At 42.0% G+C, this 19,149-nt stretch overlaps 1 protein-coding gene across 7 annotated transcripts in view; it reads right to left on the reverse strand.

Moving 5' to 3' along the window:
- LOC124787635 overlaps nt 1–19,149 on the reverse strand; it is a 190,387-nt gene that overhangs the window by 53,517 nt on the left and 117,721 nt on the right. For all 7 annotated transcript variants that reach the window (XM_047254408.1, XM_047254406.1, XM_047254409.1 and 4 more), the window contains one exon: nt 16,411–16,683. In XM_047254408.1, coding sequence (XP_047110364.1) covers nt 16,411–16,683 — 273 coding nt within the window. The remainder of the gene's footprint in view (nt 1–16,410; nt 16,684–19,149) is intronic.

The raw sequence follows: 19,149 nt of genomic DNA on the forward strand, positions 1-19,149 counted from the left end.
TTTTTTCCCAAATTTATTGTATTCGTAACGCCTTCACCAGAAATGAAACTGACGGAAATAGGAGCTCCCAATGGTCAAGTGTTAACAGAAAAAAAGGAGCGCTTTTTGCCCGGATCGGCCGAGATATTAGCCGTTTATGCAAGCGTCGATTCCGTGCCGAGGTTGTCTCCGTGGAAGGAGTAGAGAAGGTAATGCAGGGGGCAGTAGATCGTAACATTATGCAGAAACTCAACTTTATTTTCAGTTTTTACCTTACTTGCTTTTCAAATAAACCGAAACAATGCTCAGTATATTGTGTCTGCAAATATTTTCACAAAAGGCATGCAAAAGAAAGACAAAATTGGGATTGCAAATAAATTTCGAGGAAGCGATTATAAGTCGTACACGAGAACTTCGTATAAGAAAGTAAATAATTTTATTATTTTACAATTGATAATTTCCACGCGATGGGATTATATTCATCATAAAAATAGGGGAAGCTGTAGTTTACTAGCATTTTTCACGCGTTGTAAAATCCTCATTTTTGCTGTTATATTTTTTTTTCAAAGTTTCAAGTTGAAAACAAACTTCGTTTACGTTCCTAAAAGGTTGTCTCTTGTCGCATAGTTTGACAACAAAATCATGCCTAATTGATCATTTCGTCAAATATTGGTGAGGATAGCTCGTGACTAACAATGGAATGTAAAAACTTCCTACCCAAGCACGACTCCGGCCCCGTCCTCACAGCTTTACTTCTGCCAGTACATCGTCTCCAGTACATCGTTGGGTAGCTCAGTTTGTAGAGCACTTCCCCGCGAAAGGCAAAGGTCCCGAGTTCGAGTCTCGGTCCAGCATACAGTTTTTATCTTCCAGGAAGTTTCATATCATCGCACACTCCGCTGCAGAGTGAAAATCTCATTCATAATGGAATGTATTTCAATCAAGTCTTCTACGAACATGATGTCTTTTCTTCTCTCGAAAGATAGACCAAATTTTCAAAACTTTCCGGCCAGTCTCCTTAACTGATGGTAAAAAGAGACATTTCCAGGTGACAATAGGTGTGTGAATTACAGGGGGGAATAATTTGAATACTGTACGATGGCAATCTCTCTTCATCTTGAGAAATGCCGCCGTATAACTGTGGATCTCTTGTTCTCCCCTCTAGTCGATTAACATAAAAGATTGGTTGTCCTAGACATAGGGCTTAATAATGTCAAATACAATATAGTGAGGACTATCTGGTTTCATTTGTGGTGTAAGTACACCAAAAATAAAAAAAATTAAAATAAAGCTTCCGTAAAGGAACACGAACACACGACCATTAGATTACGCTTCTGCCCTTTTCCGCTTCTCCAACCACTCCCTGGAACCTACACCGACATAAATGGCATACCTCATCCAGCACGCAGCAATAAGGCTATTTTTTCTAAATGCTTGGCGGTCTGGAGCTCTACTTTCTGTGACTCATTTCTTGCCTAGACTTCGTGTGAGTCAGGAAGAAAGGTGCATGCATTGAGGGACGTCAGTATTAGTGATTCTGGACAATAAACTTCGTATAGCAAATTCCCTATTCCGAATGGTTTTCACGATAGAATATTTAATTTACTTTATTATTTTCTGTATTATTTAGACATGTCGTTGTTTACGATACACCACATGAGTGTAGAGGAAGTTAAGGAGAGCAATTTGATACAGGAAACTTGTGGTCTATCAAGAAGGGAAACTACCTCAAATTGGCCTATCAAATCTACCTAAGCTACAGCGCATGCGCATCTTGCGAGAGCTTAAATATTGTCGCGCTCTCTTCCCGCAAAATATTACTCTTAGAAAAAGAAATGGATACGACTTCTCCTTGTAGGAAATTTAATGTAGTATAATTTTGTACTGTGATACGTTTTCCTTGTAGAGTGTGGTGTTTGTTTTATTCAAGAAAAGCGTACAAAACTTGTCTGAAATGGGTACTATTTCGTAATCCATTCGAAATAAGTCATATGATCCTATGAAGTTTTCTGTTCAGAATTACTAATACTGCCATTCGTCAAAACATTTACCTTTCCTGCTGACTCTCCCTGTGCTGAGTAGCCACATCCACCTGTTAGCCAACGCTTCTTGCGCTGTTTACTGCCAGGCTTGAAGATCGCTTCCTCTTTGGTGTCAGCCTCACCACCAGACCTCCCGTTGAGTGTTTTTGTTGCCCAGCCACCCGATCATAAATCGTGTGGATATTTTGTACACGACTACATCTCCTAATGTATAGAAGTACTGGTCCTTCAGCAATAAACAGAGTTGTGCGACATTATTGCAAAATTTAAAAAAATTAATTCATAAAAGGTGGACTTTACACGTTGTGCTATAAGAGAAACTGAATGCGAAATATGGTAAGCACACTTTAAAAATTTTTAGAAGAGCTTTTACTTACTGATCAGGTGCTTCAGCAATTTCCGATGTAGTTAAGAGATCCAGTAAAATCATACTTAAAGGATAAGTTGAGTTACGTGGATGTGCCTAGATTTTACACTATTGTCCATTATAATTGCTACACCAAGAAGAAATGCAGATGATAAACGAGTATTCATTGAACAAATATATAATCTAGAACTGAATGTGATTACATTTTAACGCAATTTGGGTGCAAAGATCCTGAGAAATCAGTACCCAGAACAACTACCTCTGGCCGTAATAACGGCCTTGATACGCCTGGGCATTGAGTCAGAGCTTGGAGGGATTGTACAGGTACAGCTGCCCATGCAGCTTCAACACGATACCACAGTTCATCAAGAGTAGTGACTTGCGTACTGTAACGAGCCAGTTGCTCGTCCACTATTGACCAGTCGTTTTCAATTGGTGAGGGACCTGGAGAATGTGCTGGCCAGGGCACCAGTCGAACATTTGTTGTATCCAGAAAGGCCCGTACAGGACGTGCAGCATGCAGTCGTGCATTAACCTGATGAAATGTATGGTTTCGCAGGGATCGAATGAAGGGTAGAGCCACGGCTCGTAACACATCTGAAATGTAACGTCCACTATTTAAAGTGTCGTCAGTGCGATCAAGAGGTGACCGAGACGTGTAACCAATGGCACCCCATTCCATCACGTTGGGTGATACGCCAGTATGGCGATGACGAACACACGCTTCCAATGTGCGTTCACCGCGATGTTGCCAAACACGGATGCGACCATCATGATGCTGTAAACAGAACCTGGATTCATCCGGAAAAATGACGTTTTGCCATTCGTGCACCCAGGTTCGTCGTTGAGTACACCATCGCAGGCGCTCCTGTCTGTGATGCAGCGTCAAGGGTAACCGCAGCCATGGTCTCCTGGCTGATAGTCCATGCTGCTGCAAACGTCGTCGAGCTGTTCGTGCAGATGGTTGTTGTCTTGCAAACGTCCCCATGTGTTGACTCAGAGATCGAGACGTGGCTGCACGATCCGTTACAGCCATGCGGATAAGATGCCTGTCATCTCGACTGCTAGTGATACGAGGCCGTTGGGATCCAGCACGGCGTTCCGTATTACCCTCCTGAACCCACCGATTCCATATTCTGCTAACAGTCATTGGATCTCGACCAACGCGAGCAACAATGTCGCGACGTGATAAATCGCAATCGCGAATGGCTACAATCCGACCTTTATCAAAGTCGGAAACATGATGGTACGCATTTCTCTTACTTACACGAGGCATCACAACAACGTTTCACCAGGCAACGCCGGACAACTGCTGTTTGTGTATGAGAAATCGATTGGAAACTTTCCTCATGTCGGCACGTTGTAGGTGTCGCCACTGGCGCCAACTTTGTGCGAGTGCTCTGAAAAGCTAATCATTTGCATATCACAGCATCTTCTTCCTGTCGGTTAAATTTCGCGTCTGTAGCACGTCATCTTCGTGGTGTAGCAATTTTAATGGCCAGTAGTGTAGAAATCATGGAATATTTTCAGATATAATTTGCATGTGAGTTTGAAATTCATCTTGTTCTATTTTAGGTGCTGCTCAGTATGCACGTAACTCAACACTTAGCTCCGCAATTCAAGTACCTACCATCTTATCGCATTCAAAAATTGAGCCTCAGTCGTTTAGTATCCTTGCCCTTTCACTTTACAAAAAAACGTTAGCAAACTTGCAATAAAATCTTCACCGGATTCCTGCCACGTCTACCCGTAGTGTGTTTATTATGTTTCGAAAACCATCCCATAGAGAAAGCTGGGTAGAAGAAGAAGAAGAACGGAAAATAGGAAAACTGATAAGGGGAAAGACTGCTGTTGAGAATGTGGTAGTGACCGCTACAAAATTGAAATGGAGATGGACTTGGCATAGGGCGAGAGAGAGCGATGAGAGATGGACTAATGACCTGCTGTGCTGAATTCCTCTTGCTAAGTAAAGGTGAAAGGCCTATTGGCGGACGAATGAAGGACATAACGAAGTAAGAAGGACAAAACTGAAATGTGTAAAGCTGAGTCTCATAGTGTAACGGGAGACCTAGAGGGAAAGCTAACCGAACGGAAGAACTCCCATCAATGATAAGGCTGTGTTAGGGAACGTCCAGAAAATTTAGCTCGTATGACCATTAATAATGTTCCAGTGAACTTGAAGATGAGAGCCTCCAATGCGACCAGTAACAACTGCAGAAACACTGCCGCGAGCTGGGCTGTTTGTAGTGGGACGCAACGGTTGGCGCCGCTCGCTGTCGCGCAGGAAACGCCAGTTCAAAGCCGACAATCGATAATTACTTGCCATTCAGTATTTACCATGACGCACAGGAGAAAGATCGAGAAAGCTGTAACGCCAGACAACGGCTACCGAGATACATCTCGCGAGACATGAAATGGATTGTTACACGGATGGAGTAAGTGGAAATGTCGGACAAGTTACTAAAGCGCAACATTTGGCCGTATCGTATCCTTCGTCGCCCGTCAGACTCTCATACGAAGTAGAGGATAACTATTCCATCTAGAAGACAGAAGAGCAGAGACGTCATTCATGTCCACCGTACGAAGCAGATCGGCAATGAAGGTCTCTCGTTCAAAATCTTAGAGAGGAGGGGGGCCTACTTTGATGTTCGTCGTAGCGAAGAGGATGTGACAACACGACAGAAGGCGAGGATGCACCAGCGCTGCCACCGGAGGAGTATTGACAACATCTATATCCACGGTGCCGTTGTCGGCTCCGATAAGGTCTTATGAAACAGCCAGTCGCTAGCTGTCACAGTAGGTATCGTAACAGGAAGAGGGAAGTAAAGACGTAACGCGACTGACATAAAGTGAATTAGGGTATAATTTCGAAACATATTTATTAAGATAACCTTTTGACAATGTTGACTGGAATACTCCCTTTCAAATTCTGAAGGTGGCAGGGGTAAAATACAGGGAGCAAAAGGCTTTTTACAATTTGTACAGAAACCAGATGGCAGCTTTAAAAGTCGAGGGACACGAAAGGGAAGCAGTGGTTGGGAAGGCAGTGATACAGGGTTGTAGCCTATCGCCGATGTTATTCAATCTGTATATTGAGCATGCAGTGAAGGAAACAAAAGAAAAATTCGGAGTAGGTGTTAAAATCCATGGAGAAGAAATAAAAACTTTGAGGTTCGCCGATGACATTGTAATTCTGTCAGAGACAGCAAAGGACTTGGAAGAACAGTTGAACGGAATGGATAGTGTCTTGAAAGGAGGATACAAGATGAACATTAACAAAAGCAAAACGAGGATAATGGAATGTAGTCGAATTGAGTCGGGTGATGCTGAGGGAATTAGATTAGGAAATGAGACACTTAAAGTAGTACAGGAATTTTGCTATTTGGGGAGCAAAATAACTGATGATGGTCGAAGTAGAGAGGATATAAAATGTAGACTGGCAATGGCAAGGAAAGCGTTTCTGAAGAAGAGAAATATGTTAACATCGAGTATAGATTTAAGTGTCAGAAAGTCGTTTCTGAAAGTATTTGTATGAAGTGTAAGCATGTACGGAAGTGAAACATGAACGATAAACCGTTTGGACAAGAAGAGAATAGAAGCTTTTGAAATGTGGTACTACAGAAGAATGATGAAGATTAGATGGGTAGATCACATAACTAATGAGGAGGTATTGAATAGGATTGGGGAGAAGAGAAATTTGTGGCACAACTTGACAAGAAGAAGGGATCGGTTGGTAGGACATATTCTGAGGCATCAAGGGATCACCAATGTAGTATTGGAGGGCAGCGTGGAGGGTAAAAATCGTAGAGGGAGACCAAGAGATGAATACACTAAGCAGATTCAGAAGGATGTAGGTATAAGTAGTTACTGGGAGATGAAGAAGCTTGCACAGAATAGAGTAGCATGGAGAGCTGCATCAAACCAGTCTCAGGACTGAAGACCAAAACAACAACATTTATTAAGAAATACCAAGTACGGACAATCTTAACAAAACAGTAATAAACTGCCGCATACTGTAAAAAGAGACCAGACTTGAACAGACTGTGAATCAGAGTCAATATCCAAGCCGATGTAGAAACGTGTAAACTAATAACCACTGATATGGCAGATCCAAAGACGTATCAACCATATTTTTTTTTAGAATTCCAAAAATAACTGGAAAACACACATGCAGCAGAAAATAAATCATTAACTGACATTAACAAAAATACTAGCCATCAGGCAGCAAAATTACCTGCTCCTCATAACAGCGTTAATTTCAAAGCATAAGAAAGGATTTAACGAAATGTACCAATATTCAAAATGGGAAACTAATAATGAACATCAGTGCGTAAGAATAACTGTGAGGAAAATCATTATGTGAAGCACTCACTAAGCCAGTCTTAGCCAACTATTTTGAACAATACGTCCAGCTCTTTGAAACGGGCAGCCTTCAAGAATCCTTGACAGGCAAGTAACATGACTACATTAAAATGATAGCGTCAAATGCATCGTCACCTTGAATACTTCAGGAATTAGACTTTGCAGAATAAGTATATACCCGAAACAGTACCCTGAAGTTTAAAACACGAAACATATCTTCCCTTGTTCTCTGCTAAGTCACAAGACGCCACGTTCCTCTGACAGTCACAACATATCCGCTCCAGCTGTGTCTCACGAAAGTTACAGCACTTCCGCCATAATTTACTTTTTCATCCACCACCTACAAGTCTGAAGGGCAATAGAGTGCCCCACCGGATAAGTCATAACTACAGTATGTAAACGTTTAGATGGCAGACCTCTCCCTAGTCCTGAATCGGTAGAAGTCGGTAATCGTCGGGAGGCTTCGGTAGGCACGCAGTTTCGACTGCTGCCAACATTACGTAGCTGACTGTGTTGTACAAGGTAGCCACTGTCGTCTGCTTCGTTATTGTTTTGCGCTGTACTGTTCTGCGTGTTTTTATTGTGCAGTTGTGCTAAACATTATCAAAATGAGTGAAGAGGCAGTTGCTGACCAATCTCGGGAGTTGCCAACAACACCTACCGGTAGGCCTACAGTTAGAAGAAAACCAGTACTACGTATCGATGCTCGCAAAATTATATTTCGTGTGACTGAATGCTGCGAAAGGGAAACGGAGCAGAAAAAATTGCTTCAGCCCATTTACAAATCTTCATTGAGAGCTGCTACATACACGGTGTGGCCGTGCGGTTCTAGGCGCCACAGTCTGGAACCGCGTGACCGCTACGGTCGCAGGTTCGAATCCTGCCTCGGGCATGGAAGTGTGTGACGTCCTTAGGTTAGTTAGGTTTAAGTAGTTCTAAGTTCTAGGGGACTGATGACCACAGCAGTTAAGTCCCATAGTGCTCATAGCCATTTGAACCATTTTTTTTGCTACATACGCAGGACAAATCATGCGTAGCATTGGAAGATTCAAACAGTTTTCCAAGAATCATCCTGGCGTATCACCACAAATGCCTAGCAAGAAAGGTGAGTTTCCATTTCAGATATTTTGTTCGTGATCACTTTGAAGGAGCCCCCTATTTCGTCCGAATTACCTTATATTTCAGTTTTCCTTGCTACCGTATTGCTTTGTATGGAAACACCACTGGTTACTGTATTATTTCGAAACACATTCATATTACAGTACATTTCCAAATTCAAAACGCACAGAGGGCAGACATACATACATTCATTTGTGTATATACAGGGTGGTCCCGAATTCATGGTACAAACTTTAATGGTAGGTGCAGGACATTGTAACAAGGATATATTGTATAGGAATGTATAGTCCCAGGTGACGCGGTGAGGCGTAAACAGGGGAAATAACGGCCGAAAGTAAAACGAAAGATTTTATTGAAATCGTTGTTGACAAGAGTCATGTTTACAGTAAGTGTTCAAAATTGCGTCCACCATGAGCGATACATGCTTGACAGCGTCGGTGCAGCGATTGGCGTACACGTTCAAAGATGCCTGGTATTTCACGCACACCTGCAGCAGCTACAGATATGCGAGCAACGAGATCCTCATCTGAGTCAACTGGAGTCTCATAAACAAGACTCTTAAGATGTCCCCATAAAAAGTAATCGAGGCAAGAGAAATCAGGAGATCGGGGTGGCCAAGGGACTGGTCCACCACGCCCAATCCATCTAGCACCAAACGTGGCATTCAGGTAATTCCGTACAGCAGTGCTGAAGTGTGCTGGCGCTCCATCGTGCTGAAACCACATGCGGTTACGAATGGCGAGAGGAACATCTTGCAGCAGTTCTGGTAACACTTCTTGCAGAAAAATAAGATAGCTTTCGCCACAGAGTCGCGTGGGTAGTAAGTATGGCCCAATCAAAAAGTCGTTCACAATACCAGCCCACACATTAATACCGAAACGTTGTTGATACGCATGTGGACGCGTTGCATGTGGATTATCTGTTGCCCACACATGGGAATTGTGCGCATTAAAGACACCCTCGCGTGAAAATGTCGCTTCATCTGTAAATAGCACATGACCTACGAAATCCGGCTGCAACGCACATTGCTGCAACAACCACTGGCAGAAGTTCACGCGAAGAGGATAATCTGCCGGATTCAATGCTTGTACTTTTTGAAAATGGAAGGGGTGTAAGCGATTTTCATTTAACACTCTGCATACAGTCTGATGACTCACATGTACGTCACGCGCAACAGTTCTTGTGCTTGACTCGGGTCTATCAGCCACTATGTTCAAGATGCGTTCTTCCAGTCTTGGAGTGCGTACAGCTCTTAATCGACCAGCGTCATGTCTGTTGACGTCGAACGTACCTGTTTCACAAAGTTGACGATGTAACCGTTGAAAAATTCTATGATCCGGCATTCGTCGATTAGGATACTCCGCGCGATACATTCGTAACGCAGCTCTGGCGTTACCATTTGCACGGCCGTACATGTAATGCATGTCTGCTTTTTCTGCATACGTAAAGTCACCCATCGTCTACGGCAGCACAATTGTGAATGGCGCTTGTCCCTACTGCGATACATCATGTTCATCTACTGCCCTCTACCGGCAGTGACACCAACCGATCACTCCATTTCTCTTTCCCCTGTTTACGCCTCACCGCGTCACCTGCGACTATACATTCCTATACAATAAATCCTTGTTACAATGTCCTGTACCTACCATTAAAGTTTGTACCATGAATTCGGGACCACCCTGTAGAGATTGACAGTTACGTTATACTATATGACCTGTAAGTACATTTAAATTTCGTAATTAATAGTTAATCATTGCGGGGAATGAAATAAAAAATTGTGAGCAGTGGAAATCAATCCCGGGTACGCTGCATGACAAGCCTTTACCTAATCAATTGGGTTACGCATGCAACAGTAACCTAACTGTTGAAAGATTGTCTATTACTCTTTTCGGGCGTTCGGAGAACAACTCACCAAAGTTTCATTGCAATCAGATGAATGGTTTGTGAGCGCATAGTAGACAAACATACATACATTCATTTTTATATACAGGGTATTACAAAAAGGTACGGCCAAACTTTCAGGAAACATTCATCACGTACAAATAAAGAAAAGATGTTATGTGGACATGTGTCCGGAAACGCTTTAATTTCCATGTTAGAGCTCATTTTAGTTTCGTTCTTCCACCTACGCTCAATGGAGTACGTTATCAAGATTTAATACGGGATACTCTACCTGTTCTGCTAGAACATGTGCCTTTACAAGTACGACACAACATGTGGTTCATGCAAGATGGAGCTCCTGCACATTTCAGTCGAAGTGTTCGCACTCTTCTCAACAACAGATTCGGTGACCGATGGATTGGTAGAGGCGGACCAATTCCATGGCCTCCACGATCTCCTGACCTCAACCCTCTTGACTTTCATTTATGGGGGCATTTGAAAGCTCTTGTCTACGTAACCCCGGTACCAAATGTAGAGACTCTTCGTGCTCGTATTGTGGACGGCTGTGATACAATACGGCATTCTCCAGGGCTGCATCAGCGCATCAGGGATTCCGTGCGACGGAGGGTGGATGCATGTATCCTCGCTAACGGAGGACATTTTGAACATTTCCTGTAACAAAGTGTTTGAAGTCTCGCTGGTACGTTCTGTTGCTGTGTGTTTCCATTGCATGATTAATGTGATTTGAAGAGAAGTAATAAAATGAGCTCTAACATGGAAAGTAAGCGTTTCCGGACACATGTCCACATAACATATTTTCTTTCTTTGTGTGTGAGGAATGTTTCCTGAAAGTTTGGCCGTACCTTTTTGTAGCACCCTGTATAGGTTTCAATGTACATGACGATTTCAGTTTCGTTTACGAACAACATTTAAAGCGAGTTTTACTTCCAAGCGTTTCGTCTGCTTTCGTGTAAGCATGACGCGCAATTTGTAGTGCCAGCACTGCAACTGGTAGGCGTGCCTTGTCCCCCCTCCCAACGGCTCCTCTCCCCTCGCCAGCCAATGCTTGCTTCCTCCTCTCCCCGCACTCCCCTCACAACTCCGCCGTCTTACAGTTAACACACTGTATTAAGCTTGTGCTAATGCAGTCCATACACAGTTCTCCGAGCTGTTTCGCCAAACCACCAGGACTGAGACAGCTAGGGCACGTTTAAGACCAGTACTTGCACACTGCACAATCCACGGTCCGCCGAAGTTCGCTCTTATATCGCAACTGTCCACCTTCGTCCCAGCCGTCACTCCCAGCTCCACCCACCACCGCGCCTTCTAGCGGTAGCCGGTGCCATGTCATCTCGTCGAGCCATTTAGAAACACAGACCGTGAAATGCACCCTTACAGAAAGAGAAAGTCAGAAAATAGACGGCACCAGTGCCGATAGGGCACAGTACGTAGGCTAAATTCTACGAGGTGTAGAATAACAAGTCACAATCGTCATAAAAACCTTAGACAGAGACAGAGGACGTAGAGGTTTTCTCCAGAGAATTTAATGACAAAGATCGTCTGCTTGTAGACGGAGGAGCAGGAAACTACCTGGACAGCTACTTATAGCGTCAAATGTAATATGGAGGAAATGGGGCAGCAACAGCACACACTCATGTGGACTATCAGACCAATTGTGTGATGGGATTGAAGAGTTCCTAGATAACAGAACGCATCATGTCATTCTCAATGGAGAGAAGTCTTCCGAAGTAAGAATGATTTCAGGTGTGCCGCAGGGGAGTGTCATAGGACCGTTGCTATTCACAATATACATAAATGACATTGTGAATGACACCGGAATCTCACTGAGGCTTTTTGCAGATGATGCTTTGGTGTATCGAGAGGTTGTAACAACGGAAAATTGTACTGAAATGCAGGAGGATCTGCAGCGAATTGACGCATGGTGCACGGAATGGCAATTGAATCTCAATGTAGACAAGTGTAATGTGCTGCGAATACATAGAAAGATAGATCTCTTATCATTTAGCTACAAAATAGCAGGTCAGTAACTGGAAGCAGTTAATTCCATAAATTATCTGGGAGTACGCATTAGGAGTGATTTAAAATGGAATGATCATATAAAGTTGATCGTCGGTAAAGCAGATGCCAGACTGAGATTCATTGGAAGGATCCTAAGGAAATTCAATCCGAAAACAAAGGAAGTAGGTTACAGTACGCTTGTCCGCCCACTGCTTGAGTACTGCTCAGCAGTGTGGGATCCGTACCAGATAGGGTTTATAGAAGAGATAGAGAAGATCCAACGGAGAGCTGCGCGCTTCGTTACAGGATCGTTTAGTAATCGCGAAAGATAAACTCCAGTGGAAGACTCTGCAGGAGAGACGCTCAGTAGCTCGGTACGGGCTTTCGTTGAAGTTTCGAGAATATACCTTCACCGAAAAGTCAAGCCATATATTGCTCCCTCCCACGTATATCTCGCGAAGAGACCATGAGGATAAAATCAGAGAGATTAGAGCCCACACAGAAGCATACCGACAATCCTTCTTTCCACGAACAATACGAGACTGGAATAGAAGGGAGAACCGATAGAGGTACTCAAGGTACCCTCGGCCACACACCGTCAGATGGCTTGCGGAGTATGGATGTAGATGTAGATGTAGACATGTGGAGATGTGGCTGCGCCATGCCCAGGGCTTGCTTAACAGCAATGTAGAGAAAAAGCTGTATCTGTTGCTGCAGCTGGGGCTATACAAACATAGCCTCCAACTGAATATGGGGGGGGGGGAGAGAGTGGGAGGGGGAGGACAATTAAAATGTGTTCAAATGTGTGTGAATTCATAGAGGACCAAACTGCTGAGGTCATCGGTCCCTAGACTTACGCACTATTTAAGCTAACATATGCTAGGAACAACACGCACACACACATGCCAGAGTGAGGAGGGGGGGAGGGGCGCAATCCGTGACATGTCACCTCTAACCCCGCGACCATCCCGCGCGGCGGAGGACAATTAGTTAAGCCTCTCGTAGTAAGTGGAATGGGGGCTAAAAGCACGGAAGCCAAAATCCCTTTGATTATTGGACTTCGAAGGTACATTTATAGAAGTCAGAAAGACGCTACACACAGAATATATGGGAAGAAAGCAGAACAGAACAGGATCGCAATACCCCTACGTAACACATTAAATGTATTCGCAGTTGCGAACATGGACAACCGTCAGCTGGAGAAAGGAATGACGCCAATGGACATTTGTGCCGGACTGAGATTCCAACCTGGATTTCCCGCTTATGGCGAGCGTTCGCATGTATTATTCTGAATTACGATGCTGTGTTGCTTTGAACATGCAGGCCTGTCGAAATGAACTTTGCATCGTAATTCAGTAAATTTCACCACTTTTTATCACAACTTGTTTCTCTCTCTTTCTATCTCTCTCACTCACTGTGTGTGTGTATGTGTGTGTGTGTGTGTGTGTGTGTGAGAGAGAGAGAGAGAGAGAGAGAGAGAGAGGGAGAGAGTGTCCCATAACCTGACAATGGGCGTCAGCCTGTGGATGGTCACAGGTAAAGGTAGAGTTGATGCTTGAAATATGATGGTAGACTTCCAGCTTAAGGTTCACAATGTTATTTACGCATCGAAATTGCCTGCCTTACTATTCTATAACAGACCAAAACATATGCGTCTAAAATAACATGCTAATCAAGCACTGCAGAAGTAGCTGAAAGGTCCTGTTACGACTAAACGAAGTTTCATTTGCTTAGCACCTTATTTTGGATAATGCGTTTTGTGCAGCTATAGAACAATAATAAAAGTGATTTCGATGTGGAAATATTTATGTTGGGGAAACCAATGTGCCCTCTTCCATGGTTCAAAGATCGAACATCGCTTGCTGCGAAGTAGATCTTTAGACGTGAAAATAATACTGTGACACTTACCACTGTGTGTGTACTGTTGATGTAGCTCACGTACTCTTGAAAAATAACATATCATATCAAATGAGCAAATTTTGTACATTACTCCGGTATGGTCAAAGTCTTAATTTAATTTTGATAAATAATACAGATAGCTTAGGTGTGGAGTTAACAGTGTAACACTTGACATAAATATTGTGTATGTGAGTTACTGATGTAAATTATGCAGTTTTCACATATAATGCTAACATTTTAATAGTGCTAATACCGTAAATGAACACCAGTATTGAAAATACCCTTACCTAATTTTCACAAATAATACAGACAGTTTAGATAAATATGGAAATAGCATTGTTAAGCTTGTGAGTGTTACTGACAAAGATTAATATGTTTGATAAATAATACAGACATTTCAGAATTGGGAATACTGTAAGATACGCTAATCGTCAACATCTTTATTAATTTCTGATTCTGTGTTCATGACTTGCAAGAGGGAGGGGGGAAAGAGAGAGAGACAGAATGACAGGTTGTGAGAAACTGTGATGAAATTTACTGACATGGCAGAACATTTCTTGACTTAACTGTGTCAGATGGCTGCTGACAAAGCATCTCTCAACCTGTACGACTCTCAGCCCATTAATGTGATGTCGTGAGTACAGTGCTAAGCACCAAACATTAGGTTTATACGTACCCAAGAGTGTGCCGTAAGTCTTGTAGTTGTACTACCAGCATCTTCGCTATAAAGGGCTCTTACTTGAGAATGTGCCAGAATTTTCTGTACATCTGACTCCCATTCAAAACAATGGTTCATTTTCAGTCACGGGTTGCAATTAATCAGTTGTGCTATCGCCACAGCTAAATTTTGCATGAAATCTTGATTTCCTGAAATCTAATTGTTTTTGTACGAAGTGGGAGATAATTGTAATGCATGTCGTAAGAACTACCGGAGGAAACGATGTAGAACGAAGCTTTTCTGAGTTCTCAGATGTTTCTGTGTCATCTCTCTTATCAAATGGAGTGATAACTCCACAAGTCCAACTTTGGAAAATAGGAAATACATTTGTTTGCAAGGGAAATCTGGTTGTACGACCATCATTTACAGAATTATTAATTAATGCTATCAGTTTTGATTATTACTTTCCGTCAATTACAAGTAAGAGATTTTCTGTAATATCTTTGAATCATAAAGCGTTATTATTGCGATTAGTTCCTATGTCACAAATCATCATTAGCCACTTTATCTTGTAAACAGTCACATCGTTATGATGACTGACAACAACCGTAACCTTTAGCTGTAATAGAAGTTTTCATAGCTACTGATGGGACATTACTAAGATCCTGCATAAATATCAATCACAACTAACTTAAACAATACACACGCTTCTTATGACCGCCAATATCACACCCTCATTGGATCTTAGTTCTGAAAATTTTCTTCTGTAACTGGATGACAGTCTGAAGATCTTGCATGTGCAACGACTTAATTGCTGTCCTGCGTCACCACATATCTTTTCACGTCTCTTCATAAATACTGCAGATAAAAATGCATTTGTTTCTCAGAATCGTAGTGAGCCTCGACATCTGTTCATGTCAAGAGCTGCTTCCAGGTGCAAAACAGCTATTCCGCGATGCTGCTGACCCATGCTCTCATCCTGTCAACTAGTTAAAGTTTTTCTTAGACAATCTCGATAACCTATAATCTCTGGTAAGATCATTGGGGATTAATGAGTTTCAGTGATGTTCATTAAAACAATAAGATGATCCTGACCCTATTGAGTCACCAAGGTCACAACGATCCTTTTAAAAGGAGAAAACTGTTTTCTTGCCATGCTCTGCGGGCTGGTATTATAGGTGCAAATGTTTCTGTTTGCCACCGCTGCTGTAGCCCCTCTGTTGAACTGAAACAAAGAATATGCAGGGAATATTCTCATTTTTCTAGTTGCCGCCTCTTTTCTAGCGCGCACAACTCCGTTTGTAGTGTCCCACTGTCGGCAGGAAAGAACTAACGATCAAGTTTGAACACACTTTATTTAACTAAAACGCCTTCTTGGCGTGCACAAATTTTCAAACTCAAGGTATACAAGAAACACAATAATTCTTGTAGTGCAAAACCAGATAAAAGTTACAAGACAATGAAAAGGAGTAATAACAAGGAAAATACTGCGCTACACAATTCCAAAGTGGCGTTACACCCAAGAAGATATTAATTTCTACAGAAGATGAGGGCGAATATCCAGTGGGCGGGAGCTGGTGTAGATATTGGCCAGAACTGTCCTAGCTATAGGTACACATTGCCGGTCAGACATTGCTGGCATGCTTATAACACCGATTTGGCGGAGTGCTACACTTAGTCACATTAGTTTCAATTTTTGGATCTCTGTCACAAGGCTTTCATGAAATAGTGCCCTGTTTATGTGAAAGGTCTCTTGAAATTTACATTCACTGGCGATGCTTTGATATGAACTACTGAAGGGAGGTCGGCAGCCAACCTTGCATGTTTATTGTGCGGACCCTCTAACTGGTAAGGGGCCACTGCGACACCATTCACAATCTCCAAATGAGAAAATGACAATGTGTAAACTCAGTAGCAACAGTTAACTACAAATAAGATGTAATAATCGATTAATAATAGCGTAGCAACCATAATCCAACAAGCGAAACAATGACACTAAAAACTAATGTTCCATCCTAATAATTCAATAAGAAGTATTCATCTCTGTTAATATTAACATTAATCTCGTAGGGCTACGTTTCTACCTGGTTCAGCGACGTGCTTGCAGAGCCCCGGTAAAAATGGTCCAAACATTTTATTCTTTACTTCACTCTGATGTCTGCACAATTGTCTGAGTTTGGTCAAGGACGAGATGTGTGAAGAGGGTTCCTCTTGTTGCGTCACGCTCGTCGCAGCTAGCTCAGCATCAGGGACACGACTTGTGTCGAAAGGTCCTTCAGATGTGCCTGCGGCCGCTGTTGTGGTAAGCTTGGGGGCAGACATCACTTCCGTGGCGGCGGCCGTACTCGTTCCTGTACCTAACAACAAATCCAGGTTCACATTTCTGGGCATTTGTCTCGAAGAACATGCATTACTATATTTTTAATGGTATGTTGCAAGAACATGCAGTAAAGTGAAGTGACCATACAGGACGGAATGAAAACGGTTCTACCTAGGCAGTGGCGGATACATATGGCTGGTGCGCGAGGTTCCCCCCAACCCCCATGCGGGGACGATCGCATTGCCACCCACGGCCGTCCTCGCCAGTCAGACCGCACGCTATTCGTTTATTTATTTCGTCATTCAACTCGACCGGATCGAGTTATCGAGTAGTTATACTTTCCTATGGAGCATTATCATTTAAGATTCAACATATTTTTCCCATCACAACTACTGAAACATAACGGTAATGATCTGGAACATAACTTGAACTAATGCTTAACCTAAATACCGTTTTTTGAAGAACAACCACTCTTGATGATTAAAAAAGAGACTAATAGGAGAGATTCTTCAGTACAAGCAAACGAGCATAAACGCTCTTAATGATCGAGATTCTGTTATGCAAGCGTTGTCTGTCTGTCCTAGATCTGACTATCCCACTTTGCACAAGCTGAACAAGGTATTTGCTTGTCTACCTGCATTTATTGCTGCAATAGTTATTCAACACTGCGACATACAAAGACATGGCTGAGGCCGACATTGAAGGAAGATCAACTTAATGGCTTAGCTCTTTCGAACACTCACCCTGACATTGATTGTCCTATTGGCGAGGTAATTGACCAATTTCAGATGAAGAATAGGCGCATGAAATTATTCATTTAAGGAAGAGGACCACAATTGTAACTCTTCTATAGTGTAAAATGGCCTTGTCTTGTATATATGTATAATCAGTTTATATAAAACTTTCTTAAACTTTGATTGTGACTTGATTATTTTTTATTACAGTAAAAGTAAAGGTAGCCCAACATATTTTTATCGCCCGCTACCTGAGCCTTTTATGTATCCACTACTGTACCTAGGACACAAAGTCACCTCCTGATGTTCATAATTTGGTCTTGGTGAAAATAAACTTTCACTATAAATGACGATATTAACGAAACATGTGTGCTGGCTTTTATTGTGCTTACTTGAAAATATGCAACAAAAAAACAAAACAAAAAAATAGGAATACAATAGCGAAATTGTCACTCATAGTTTTCAACCTTAATTTGAATTCTCCCTTCGAACCTATGAAACATTTACCTTTGATTCCTTTCTTTATTTGCCTCTGTAACATACAGATTGAATATAATAGAGGAAGGATTTAATTCCTGCATCGTGACCTTTTTATCTGAATACATCTCTTTCCAATCGTAATTATCGCACTAGGATTTTATACTTATTGTATATCGTCTGCTTTTCCTTCGAGATAATAACTAACGTTTTATTAGTTTAATTTTTGGAGCATCTCGAACCGTGCTAAACTTTTTCTAGGTCAGCTGCTTCCTTGACAGTATCATGATTTTTATTTGGTGTTGCTTCCGTTATGAAGCATAAGAGCCAAATTCCCGTTACACTCTTCAGGTTTATACCTTCAACCTCAATTGTTCGTTTTATCCATCTGACAACCGTGCATTTTTATATCACATTTTTCCTACGTCCGTTTAGCCTTAGGTTCCTTGAAAATAATACTGATTCATTCGTAAATGACTGGTGCTACACTACATCCTGTAATTTTTTTTGTCTGCTCTTCTCTACGAGCACCTGTATTATATGTTGTCGTATCGAAAATTTTTTGTACTTTCCTTTCTGCATCCTAGATTTGCCTACGCAACATTGTGATACCCCTTAATAGCGATACATATTGCTCCTTAAAGAAACAAACTGCTGTAGTATGCACTATCGCAATATGTATTTCAGAGCCTTAAAGTACTTAAAAATATCCTCATCGCTCAATACTCCAAGATTTTGATACTGGCAGTGACAGCTACGTAGAGTGCTATGTGTGTCTTGACACTTACCTTCATTCCTTCAGAATGATCTATTGCTCTTTTGGAACTCTATCCGCCAATGACATGCAAATTTCACAATTGATATATTATTAAAACATCCCCATCTGCTCCATAAATGTTCGTATAAATTTACTGTTAATAGATAACATTAAAGTTTTAGTCCTTTCGAAATTAAATGCATATGGTAGCACATGTGAGCATCACCATATTCATTACCTGACCACAAAGGCGTCGTCCTGTTAACGTCGCATGTACGGAATTTCAGTAAGTCGTAACCACCATGTAGGTGCTCTACAGTTATTCACACACACACACACACACACCAGGATTATTCTTCTATTACTTTATAAATAAAGGACGACTGTGGTGGTTAGGTTTTCAGTAGCGCTACTGGCGAAGAGATATGTGCTATATGAACATTACTAAGTGCCACGAGTTTACAAATAGAAAACACGATCGATGTTCTATTAGTGCATGGTGACACTGAACTATATAAAATAAAATTGTCATGAC

Source organism: Schistocerca piceifrons, chromosome 3, assembly GCF_021461385.2.
Source record: "Schistocerca piceifrons isolate TAMUIC-IGC-003096 chromosome 3, iqSchPice1.1, whole genome shotgun sequence".
Classification (NCBI taxonomy): domain Eukaryota; kingdom Metazoa; phylum Arthropoda; class Insecta; order Orthoptera; family Acrididae; genus Schistocerca; species Schistocerca piceifrons.